Here is a 12,733-nt window from a genome sequence, read left to right on the forward strand (position 1 = left end):
TTGGGACTGGGACAGCTGAATGAAATTGTTGAAAACTGTACCCTATTGCTCTAAGTAAAGACCTCATCAATTCTGTTGATTTACATTTCTGCACCCTAATCCAGAGTCCTCATTATCAAAGGTATGATTTTTCTTTTGCTCTCATTGTTAGAGATTTTTTTTTTCCCAGGAAAAGTAACACGTAGAGTTTTACAACGATAAGAAAAAGCTAAGAGTGCCATCAGTTAAAGAGTTCTATTTTACGGCATTGCAATATGATCTGTCTACCTGGTTGGTTTTGTGACGATTAAAATTAGTGATTTGAAGCAATATTTTGGTTGTGCACATGTGTGATGTTTGATTAAACCTGCAGATGTAGGGAATCAAAATGCTGAAACTGTACACTTCGTATACACAACGCTTGTAGACAAAGGTCTTGCCAGAGGGAATAGTATTTTTTGTAATTTTATCAATAAAACTCTAGTTATTCCTTCGGTCATCATAAATGTTTTCAAAATGGTATTGGTTTTATGATAGCAAATGGAAATACTTTTTTATTCTTTCATGGAAATCTCTAATTAACATTTCATAACAGCGAAATATATGGGACTTTTCCTTATTTGTTCTTTTAAATGGTGTATTTTCTTTAACTTACAAGTGCTCACTTGGTCGACTCCATGTTCCCAGCCTCTTGTAAGCTTGATTTGGACAATTGTGACGTCAAACAGTATCAATCTTTGGTACCATTTTGCAAAACACATGCTTTGTGTCCGTCAAGCAAGTTTTCCTAGACCTTCAACTAATTCCTTACATCAAAAAGACTCCAGCGAGGGCCTCTCGCCACCGGAGCATCAAATGTACAGATGCAACTGAATCTTTGACCAGATATTTCAATTAGCTTTGCTCTTCATTCAAATGAAAAGAGGAAAAATTAGATAGTGAAATGTGAGGCATTGTTTCCAGTGTATCCTATACAATGCTTTTGAGCCTTTGGGTTCATAAAGTGAACCAGTCCTTCCCTCGGATTAAACATGCAGTACCAGTAGCACAAACTAGTTATCTGTGTCTTACATAGAGATTGGTTCACTACTACCCTCTTATGAGGGCCATGGGGATCCATGTCTGTTTGTGCAACAAAGACTACTCTGACACCACCACAAAGAGACGTTCATCCATTTCATATCATTTTCATGTATTCATGCATCCCACTCTGTCTGGTCTCATTTCTGTTCTTCCTCGCTTCTTTCCTCCTCTTGACTCCAGCTAGAAGTAGGCATTTCTAGTGGCGGAACCAACAACAGATGTTGCTGCATAGATCCTTTTTGAGGTTCTATTTCCAGAGTGTGTCTGTAGTTTTCTGATTGTTGTAGCTGCAGCAACCCTCAAAGCCTGGTCTGCCTGTCTCACAGTCTCCCACAGTTGTTCTTCAGTAGGGCCTACAGCCAGCTGCCTCATGGTAGAGCCAGATAAGTGCGCTGGGTTTTATGACAAATATTTAATTCTGAAGAGAAAGATGTGAACCTTCCACTGCATCCTCATCTGTAATGTCTAAAGTAGTCAAATCATTTTACCCCAGTGAATCTTTTTGTCAAGGTCTCTTCCTCTTTTGTGTTTTTGTTTTTTTTTTAGAAATGTGCGGTTCTACTTGTATGTGGAGTTTGCACCTTTATTTCCACTTTTTGTCTACTACTCATTAAGGTTTGACAATTGATTCTTGCCAATATATCTCCCATGTTGCTTTATATTCACTTGCAGGATTGAAATATGTGGAGGTGAAACAATTCTTAGGCAGGGCCCCAGGATGCAGATTTTTTGGAACCCAGTGCTACAAGGAAAATAAATTTAGTTTGCTATGTTGCTTTTATTTTTGGCAATGCGCCATTGATTTCGAACTTCTTGTTCCCTTCCTGGCATGCATTAAGTTGAATTTGTATTTCCAGACTTACTCTTAAAAAAAAGTAAAAAAAGCAGCTGTTTCTTTGAAACGACCAATGTCGCTCAATTGTATTTTCACATTTGAATGTTGTCTTAAAACATGTTATAAACCTGTCTGTAATCTTGAAAACATAAATGGAAAGGCAGGTACTGGTTGAGCGTATCAAATCGGAAAGCCTTTTGGATGTCAAGCTGAGATAGATATTCCACTGATTATTTTTTGTTTCCTACCGATCTATCAGAGAGACCAGCCCGTTGTCAAGTATCTAAATGTCTCTACAGGCCGATCTGACAGTTTAACATTGTGTTAAGTTTGAAAATAATATTTGAATATGAAAATCCCTTAAGCAAGACGTGCATAGTGCTTTAAAGGGATCAGCTACGCAGTGCTGTGCCCTGTATACGTTTAATAAAGCTAAACAGGCCTAAAATGTAACAATAAACGGGATGACTTCTACTATCACAAGATCGGATGCTGTACATTACCATGGAGTTAAGCCAATTTAAAGAACGCCAATGTGAATGCCACACTATACTCTTATTTACAGAAAGTATATATCCTTTAAGCCTCATATTTATGTTCATATTGATGAAAAATGAACTCATAATTGTTTTCCTTTTTATTTTATAAATAGGTAGATAAAGTGGAGTGTGTGAGGGAGAGAGAGAGAGTGGGATTGAGGGTGATGAGATGGGTAAAATTTGAACAAAGCCGGTTTAGTGTAGACAGGGAGATTAGGAGGGAGGTTAAGAAATCACATGAGCACGTTAAAGGCAACAGGAGGGAGTAGGATGTATTTCTCTTATTTTGTGATAAATACAAAGATTTAGCTTTTCTCCCAAGCATGTCCTTTTCTTTTACACTCTAAACTCACCTAAAACCTAAAGTTTCATTGCCGCCAGCACTTGCCATCTGAGCTAGTGGCTCTATTAGCAAAAAGTTAACTTATAGTCCTGTCCAATTACTAGAACTCTGAGAGAGAGATCCTTAGAAGATACCTCTGCTGGTGTTGTCAAGCTTACTGTTCACCTGGTTCTTCAAGCATGCATGACGATACCTGTGAGGTCTTGTTGGCAGCCATTGGTACTTGTAGAGTTACTCAAAGGCAAGTCCTCTTTTTTTGTCAACCTAGTTGGTGAAATATATTTTAGGTGGCTGGAATTCCGTTCCCAGTAAGAAACCAACCTTTATTTGAACCATGATTTTGGGCAAATGTAACTTTTTGACCTTTCTAATAGCTCTCTTTTGGAGGTTCAGTACTTCAACTCAAAGCTTTTTGTGCTTATCCTGACACTGGTTAAGTGGTTCTTCATCTCAATACTTAACCATCTGAAGCGAAAAGGTGCACAATTTTTTTGATTGGCTCGCATGAAATTGTACTTGCAGAAGTTGAGCACACTTCCGGACTCTGATATTCTAACTCACAAAGTTTTCCTTTCATAATAATTTTTTCCTACAAGTTAATAGTAGAAGGTATTAATTCTGGTCTGTTTAATCAATAGTCTCTCATTGACAGATTAACCTTTGGTGCTCTTGACGAGACCAGCTTGTCATGAGTGAGAGTGGAGCTGTGCTCATGACGAGCAGGTCTCGTCATAACTGGGCCGCTCGGCCCACGCGCGATTGAGGTCCCCGCCTGTTCGGGTGAATTAATCAGTGAGCGGGGTTGTGACGAGACCAGCTCGTCATGAGCACTGCTCCACTGTGACTCACGAGTACCGCGACGCCGCGCTCACCCCCGCCCCCCAAAGTTAACGCTTCATCCTGTTTCAACTATAATCCCTAATGTTACTTTGGACAGACTGTCTTGTTGGAAACAAACCAGTGAGTGGACAGAGGGGACATTTTCGTCAGATCTTCCAGGTGGATCAAGTATGGGTTCTCTGACTTTACACATTGGCATAGCAAGTAGATTAATGTACTGGGATTCTGGTAGTGATGTCTATCATAGCTGCAGCTTCGGAAGGGATCATTAAATGGGGAAGTTTAATTCAGCCTTATATGAAATATTACACTAGTTCTCTACCAAATTCATGTTCCGCTTTAAGCCTTAATACTCTTTAAAATTTGATTGTATAAATACTTAAAATATTTTCTTTGTAGCTAACTTCAGATGTTTTCTGTGTAGGATGAAAACTTATATTCATTGCACTTCATGGTACATTTATTTATACAGCGTAACTTATTGTGGGCTGGTAGTTAAAACAGTGTAAAAAATGTTGTGACTGAAAATAGAAAAGCTCCAGCATGTAACATGAATTCTTCAAATAATATTTTAATATAACTGATGTACCATGATCTGTTCCACTATATTGCTTTGTACAAAGGAAGGACATTGGATAAGGAAATGAAAAAGAAAAACATTATATATTTTGAGAATCGCAGAAAACAATTGCCTGTGTTTTTCATCATCATCTTAGATGTTAGTCTCTGACTCTACAGCTCACAAAATGTAATTTACCCACACCTTGCTAACAAAACCCAATGTTGTAATTTTGATTTTAAGCTTTGTTAAAAGGCAGTAATCAGCAATTGTAATTTTCAGAATAGTTTTTAGTTGTCTTTCTTGTTGGCATGTTCTGATATTTTATTCCTCAGTATTGACATTATCTGAGTTTACCTACAAAAACACGTCCAAGGACTATGATCATTGGCACACTTTTACTGTCATTTCCAGGGCTGTATGATACATTACAGGTTACTTAAATTTGGAAGTATTTTTTCCAACATTCAATTAGAGGGATTTTGCCTAGCATCACTTGAATGTAATGCATGTTCTTAAGGGGAAACCTCATACGTTTCTGCCAGTGCAAGTTTGAAGTCACTTCATTTTAGATTCAGATCAAGTGGTCACAATTATTTTCCGGTAACAAAATTAGTTATAAGTCTAGAACCCTTTTGTTCTAGTCTATGTGTCACTGTAGTTTAGGGTTTATTCCTGGTGCAACAAGCGCAGTAGATCCTCAAGGGTATGTTGTTTTAGTTTGTAAACTGTAGTGCTTGTTTACAGATGATACTGAATCAGGTTTTAGAACGAATCACAGGCCCAGTCTGTTTCCCCCCAACCATCTATTATCAATTTACCTAGTGTTGGAATACTGAATATTCCAGTTAAATTGTAGTTTACCCCTATCTATGATGAGTGTTTCTTGTCTTATGAACATATGCAGGATACTAAGGGCCCGGTTGAGAGTTTGACGGTGCGGCAGCAGGACCGCCCACCAATTCCTTGTAGAGACAGCCCACCCTATTATGACTGTTTACGTCATTGTTGGGCTTTTACTTTCGCGGTCTCACGGCGGTGCTTATAAAATAGATACCGCAATGGGAACGTCAAAGGACGTTACAGCATGAAATGAACTGAAAAGTCTATGCTTTGCTGGAACTTCTGTGCATGCATACAGGGCGGCAATTGTTGTGCCCTTCTGTGTGTATCCACAAGGTGTGAGGCACATGGGGGTGGGGGGCTCTGCAGGGCTCCCTTTCTTTCCTCACCGCCACTGTTTTCATAGAGGAAAGAACTCCATGAAAAAAGTGGTGGTGATGAGTCATAATATGCTTGCCGGGACCGCAGCGGTACTGCCGCGGTACCGCCAAGCATATATAGGTGCCTCTGTACCGCTGTACCACCGACTGGGAACGGCAGTTCACTGGTGGAGTCGTCAGTCTCAAGGCAGCATGACCTCTAGGGTTGTAATGGGGCGGTCGCAAGAGCACCATCGCCGTGCCATTACGAGTTTGAAGGTCCGAGGGCCGCCAGACTCGTAATAGGCCCCTAAGTGTTTATTTTGCAGCCCTACTACATTATCTTAGGTCAAGAGGCAGCAATTGCCAATGTGAATACGTTTTCTTGTGTTGGGATCTGGTTCTTTCACATCACAATTTTGTAAGCTCATGTATGGGGCAGTTAATGTCATCTTTGATTTGTGCAAGAATCATCAGAAGATATGGTAGATTTCAGCTTGTGCTGCATGTACATCTGATGCTTGCTGATATATAATTTGCTGAATTTATTGATCTACATTTCAGGTCGGATTTCTTCAGCAGTCAAAGTTTGAACCACTTTGGCAGGTCGCTTTTTGGTGGTTATTGCTCCACATACATGCCTGATTTTGTTCTGCATGGAATCAGCAATGATGAGAAATTGAAGCAGTGTTTGATGGCTGACCTGGACCATGCCATGAATGTAAGTGACTTGCACATTGAAGGCTGACAGTCAGGGTATCCTAGAACTGAACTCCACCTGCTGCTACATCAAGCTTAATGTATTTTGTAATTGCAATATGGTAATGTGTTGACTTAGAGAAACAGGGACCTATTGAAATTAAGGTCGATCACTCTTGTGTAGGTGATTATATTGCTATGTTATTGAAACGTTTGTGTGTGTTATACAACTGGTACAAAATACTTTTTATTTTCTGTCAAATTATACCATGCTTCAACATGGTTCAGAGATACAAATTGATAATTTACTTGTTTACAATTAGAGCTAAGATTATTTGGTATGGTACAATCATTTTACAGTGATCTAAGAATAATGATGCTACTGTTAAAATTAATGTGCAGGACATTAGCCATAAGTTAAACATAGGCCAATGGACCTGCACAAACTTAGACTCACCAGGCCAAACACCATAATACCAACCTATTTATGAAACAGCGAAATGTAATAAATATCCACAGGAAACCCTTCTTTAAGTGAGGGAAATTAAATATATTTTTCATATTAATTTCATAGTTATCTGATAAATTCACTTAATAGAGATGTGGTTCAACAATTTAGTGTATTACAAAAAAGAATTCACAATGTTTTATATAAGATACATTTTACATTAGAAAATAAAGTATTGTACAACACAAATATTTATCCAAAATGTTTTTGTTTGAGCGTGAAATCTTGTGAATCATCTCTATAAGAGGCAATACATGATTCGCAGCATGCAGCAGCTTCTTTCGGGCTGAATACAGCAACAAGATAAATGGGGAAAAAAGAAAAATATATGCCACTTTAATAATAATGTATAGTGTTCATGGGAGAGAAGTTGGCCTAACGGCTAGGACGGTCGACCTCGAATCTGGGGAACTGGGTTCGAGTCTCGGCAATGACGCTGAACATCCTAGGATTCTGGGCAAATCACTTAATCGCCCCGTGCCTAACAAAAAAATGAATGTAATGCAACTGGTGCTATGTTAAAGCGCTCTGATACCCGATTCGGGTCAAGTTTGCGCTATATAAAACTCTGTAAAATAAAAAAATAAAAAATCTATAAGACAAACAGTTCATTGTTACATTAAAACGTTTAGATTATATAACAAAATGCTCTTAACTACAGTAAATTAAAGAAATATTTTTTATTTTAATAATTATTCTTGTCAGCATCTTTAAATTACTCCCGTAATCTGTTAAATATATAGATTTTTGTGAATTATGTAATGATTGGAAGGCCAGTGTTTAATTTATAAAAATTATTCATGTTATTGCATGTGTTCATTAATAGTTACAGCACTAGTAGTCCTACTAAATTGAAACCATTCTTTTTGCCTAATGCACTTCTGTTTTATTGTATATAAGATATTTAACAGATTACACCTGAACACCCCTTTTTACCAACCTCATAATAAGGGAATTTAAAATTTGTCTGTTTAATGATTTCGCTTTGATTGTGCAACTAGCTTATGAGTATGCACTGAATGTAATAAATTGCTGGGTATGTATTTGAGCACATACATTGTTATGAACTGAAGTCTGAGCAGTGAAAGTACCATTCAGAATTACAGTAATGTTGGAAAGGAGAGTAAGTAAATTGTGGTCTCTTCCATTTTCAGAACCTTACAAGTGATTCAGAGAATGTTTTTCCAAGTGTGTATTATAAATTCGATCCAAAGATAATCGCGGACTTTCAAATACATAAAACTGGGTGCTAAGTCAATGTGTCCTATTTTAAGACTTGCTGCTACTTAAGTGAACCTTCTGCATGTGAAAGGGCATGATTATCTCAATTGAAAAAAGCTTGATTGAGTGATTCTCAGTGCACTTGCATCCCACTCATTCTTGGTTAAGGTCTCTTTAGCAGGTAACCTGCCACTCCAAAAGGGAATATGTCAATTCATTAAGCAACTGAAGCTTTACAATTCATCTTAAGTGTGGAAGTGCACTAGGAGGCCTTTTCTGGTTGGGATGGTTGAAAAGAAAATTGGTCTTTGTCCTTTGAAGCATGTTTGGAGGTGGCTATACAGGTATAGTGACCGCTACACTTTGAAAGAGTGCTGAGGAAATTAGAAGTAAGGTATCTAGAGGGGTCAAATATGAATGTTAGGCATGCTATTTTGAACAAGATTTCGTCATGCATGAGTAAATAGTGCAAGAACTGCCTGGTTGCTGCTTAAACCACAGATTAGCATGACCCTGCTGCATTTTACACTACTTTGAAAGGAGCCTCTGTATAAGCTTTTTCTGATGGATGCCTTTCTTAATATTTCTCACCTTAAGAATATCACTTTAGGTGTCTGGTTAGTCTGGATAACCTTTCTCCAGCCATTGCTTTACAGCACCTCCAGGTGGTGCCAAGAGGCACTATCCTCAACTTTAACCACCTGGTATGAGAACATTTTAGTTTGTTAGGTATCTGCCCTCACGCTGATGCCAGTTGCTATTTTTGTGTGCCTCGTCAATACGGATCCAGAGCACTCTTGATGCTTTACCAGCTAAATTCCCAGAAATCTTAGCATTTAAACCCTCTTTTAGACGTTACAAGAAGATGTCCTTGTTGGTGTCACACGCTTGGAACACAATTCTGCAGTAGGCAACTGCTGTGCTTTGAGGTACCCAAAAACCGTCAGCAAGCACAAGATGTGGCTAGTTTTAATCACTTTTAAAGTAAACCCTCTTAAAGTAAATAAGCTTCCATAAGATCTTCCCAAAGAAAGCATGGAAGGTTAAGTCCTCTTCCTCAAAGAAACAGTACTGTTTCTCAATAATTCTTCCTCGTCTGATAGTGGAGTTCCTGGCTACAATACCCGACCCTATGCACATCAAGATCTTCTAGCTACAAAGTTGGACTTGTTCAGGACAGTTTTGTACCTGTAGTTCTGCCCCCACAAAGATTAGCACGATGCTGTGGACTTGGTGACTCCAGCAACTCCTAACCAGGCACCTTAGGATGGTGCACCTCCATGGGCTGCTATCCAGTCACCTAAGACGAAGTCAAAGCTTGCTAAGATGTCATCCTCAGTGTCTTTGAAGGTGGGCAAGATTATCCTCTAAAGAGAAAGTAAAGGGGTGTTTTAGTTATGAACGCCAGATGGACCTTCTACCTAGGGCTCTAGAGACTCACTCAGAGTTGTGGGTAAAACCACATGCTTTGGAGACCTATTGTTGGGTAAAAATAATTCCAGCCCAGTCTGGTGCCTGATGTGAGATTCTTGGGGTAAAGAATGTGCTGGAAGATCATCTATCCACCAGAAATATAATTACCAAAGTAAAGTAATATTTCTATGGTGCTCCTGCATATAGAGCACTGGCATAATCTGGGTGGGAGTTAACTGATGCCCTAATTACTAAGTTATTGTGCCACTAACAAGGCAGAGGGTGATCCTTTTTAAAGTATAGATGTGAAAAACCTATGCATAACAAAGATTTGGCTTGGTCTTCTGGGATCATAAGAGTTTAATTAACAGTTTAGATTTCTTTTACTTTTTTTGCTGGTCTCTCCTTCATGTGGAAAATTAATACAAACTTGGTGAACATTATCGGCGCCATCTTGCCCCCTTTTCAAGCCCATTCGTGCGCGTAAGCGGCAGCCATTTTGAACACCATGGCCTCCCTGCCCCTCGCTGATAGCCAGCGCGTCTCTCTCTCTCTTAAACCTCGCAAGCATCCCCCCGCACACTGGCAACCCCCGCTCTCTCATGCCTTGGGTCATAAACCCCCCTTCAGCGCAGCTTCACCACAGAATCCCATCCTGTTCCCAGCGCGACACCTCCCCTCATTCCTTTCATGGCCTCAAAATCCTTTTGATGCAAACCCCCTTTTCCTGTGTCCCCGTTTGTCTTCCTTGTTCCCAGGCCACCACCTGACCCTGCGGATACTGTTTATTACCCCGTACAGTAGGAAACTTCCCCTCCCCATCAAAAGACCCTCGAGCCGATCAAAGCCCCCACCCTATGAGATCCGATCAACCCCATGCATTCCGTGAATCGGCGGAATGCCCTGCTGTGCGGCAACCATCACCTGTTGTGACCGGGGTGGGGAATCCAACTGTAAATGTATGTGGGAACGGGCCTGAAGGGGAGATTCCGAGGATGTTCTTTCAACTATCAACGTGTTGCGAGAATGTGTTATGTGCAATAAAGGTCATAAACCCTAGTATAAGAAGCCAGGCCTCAGAGATGTGGTTAGAGCACCTCGTGACGATACTTGCTGTCTGAATTGATGTGTTCTCCTCCGGAGAGAATAAAATCCTCGTTTCCTGCCTTCCAGTCTCCAGCGCCTGCTTCTTCATTGGTTAACATTGGTGGGTCATAGAGGCGATACCGCCGGGCAACAAAAAAGGGTCTTTGGTTACTGGTTGTCTTTGGAACCCCTTTTTAACAATTGGCGTCCCAAACGTGGGGCCCATCAGCGACTCGTGGATCCAGTGGGAGAGGTCCTGACGACAGAGTGAACGACTGCAACGATCGGAAGGTACCCTGTCCGATAGACCCTCGTCTGACAGCCGATCATCCGAACTTCACTGGTTCCGAACAGACCTCTCTCGAGTGATCTGCGGTCCTGACTGGGAACCATCAGGAGTGCCACGAGAAGTACGAAGAGAAGAGGACGATCGGGCGCTGGATTCGGAAGACAAGAAACTGTCCATGCGGTCCGGGTAAGGTCGTGTAAACACGACGAATTGCGAAAGTGATTGATAATTGAAAGTGATTGATAATTGATGAGAAAATACTAGTATTACTTTTTGTTAATTTATTTGGAGATTCGCTGTCTGCAAACGGAGAAACAACAGGCTCTCTCTTTATAAACAGCGAAGGATAGGTACGCACCCGTCGGACCTATCTTTCTCCCCCACTGAACAATTGCCCCCCATTGATTAACTGTTATAGATTGTTTTCTGGAGATTCTCTGTCTGCAAACAGGGAAGAATAGGTCCCCTCTTTGCAGATAGTGAAAGGGTAGGTGACGCGAACTTTTGCGAGCCTACTTATTCTCCCCATTGACCATATTGATTTTTTATTTTTGACCTAACATTGATTGCTCAAGATTGGTTCATGAGGTATTCACTACGTGCAAACAACGTAGAATAGAAATATTCTGTCTAGTCTTTGCACGCAGCGATAAGATAGGTAGTGCTGACTATTATCCCATTGTGATCCGTCATGCCTGTCTTCTCCCCACTGGTTAGTAGCCTGTTTAGCCCGGACCGCTTATTAGAGATGAACCATCCGGCTCCGCTGGAAGGCACCCCTAATAAGGACATGTTCATGAAGCATGGATTAATCGCTATAGCCTATAGTGAGCTGTGGCATAAATATACGAAAAAGGATCGAGAAAGTCAGTGGCCACTGAGAGGATCCTTTGATCTTGACAAAATAGAAACAGTAGAAATAGCCCTTCGTAGGAATGAAACAACACCTATTATGCTCGATAGTCTCGGTATGTGGCGCAAAGAAGCCACACGACGAAGGGAAGGCGACGAATTCAGAAAAGGTGAAGGGACACGACGGACAACCCTCCAAACGTCTAGTAGGCAAAGGGAAGGGCCAGCGATGGCACAGTCCCGAGGAGTAGACATGGAAAGAGAACGGTGTAAAGGGATGTGCCGACAAGTCAACCCCGGGACACAACGACCCGAAGGTAATCCCCCGACACTGCGCACAGGACGAATAGATTTAAAACAGAACCAATGTGCTTTCTGTAAATGCCTCGGGCACTGGAAAGCCCAATGCCCGACTCTGCAGAGCATAGGTAAGAACGGAGGGTCGACAGAAAGGACAGGCCGACAGAAAGGGAAAAGGCGCGAAATAAAAACCAATCAGACTAGTGCAGACAGGACAGACAGAACCACCCCGTTTGATTATGCTCGATGGCACAGATTTCGTCAGACCAATTTTAACGACATGTTAGAGTTCTGGGACTGATTGCTCTCTGTTGCTCCCCCACTCTGAAAACCAAACACAATTACAGACCAGTGTAAACAACCCCCGTTAGAGAAAGGACTCAAGGAAACCAAGCGTCTATTATATAACTTAGGATTTAATTACGGTAAAGAAAACACACAACCAACGGTAAATAGAATAACTAGTTGAACACTCTCTAAAACAAACTGTACTAATAGGAGAAATATAAAACGTATTATGCTCACTCCGGAAGTCCTCGAAATGTAACAGTTCGATGGTCCCGCCCATCCGAAACACATAGCACGTGTGGGGCGGGGCCTGCCAGCAGCCATGGGCCAAAAGAGATCGCTGGCGAGAAGGTACTGGAGGCTCCACAAAGCAGGCAATGAAATGGTCTTCCCATACTACCCTTCCCGAGATGGCGCCCCCCGGGCCACGAGTAGGGAGGGGGCGGATGCAAATGACCCCCTCCCTCGTATCTCCTGGTCCGGCCATCACGAATTCCTCCATCGAACGGATGCAGGGTGGGCAGGGAGGGAGAGGCGACGCGGACGAGCCTCTCCCGCCTCCACAGGTAGGAGGCTCCCCTGCCCTGGTCCGGCGCCGATGTCCTCCAGCCGGGCGACGGCCATATACCTACGCTGCACAGGAAATATAATGCCCGACTGGTATATTTCCGCAACACAGGACATACAATGCCCGACT

At 41.4% G+C, this 12,733-nt stretch overlaps 1 protein-coding gene across 3 annotated transcripts in view; it reads left to right on the plus strand.

Moving 5' to 3' along the window:
• Positions 1 to 12,733, plus strand: part of FNIP2 (folliculin interacting protein 2) — a 387,981-nt gene that overhangs the window by 336,415 nt on the left and 38,833 nt on the right. For all 3 annotated transcript variants that reach the window (XM_086962360.1, XM_086962362.1, XM_086962359.1), the window contains one exon: positions 5,945 to 6,101. In XM_086962360.1, the coding sequence (XP_086818486.1) occupies positions 5,945 to 6,101 (157 nt within the window). The remainder of the gene's footprint in view (positions 1 to 5,944; positions 6,102 to 12,733) is intronic.

Source organism: Lissotriton vulgaris, chromosome 3_1 (assembly GCF_964263255.1).
Source record: "Lissotriton vulgaris chromosome 3_1, aLisVul1.2, whole genome shotgun sequence".
Classification (NCBI taxonomy): Eukaryota; Metazoa; Chordata; class Amphibia; order Caudata; family Salamandridae; genus Lissotriton; species Lissotriton vulgaris.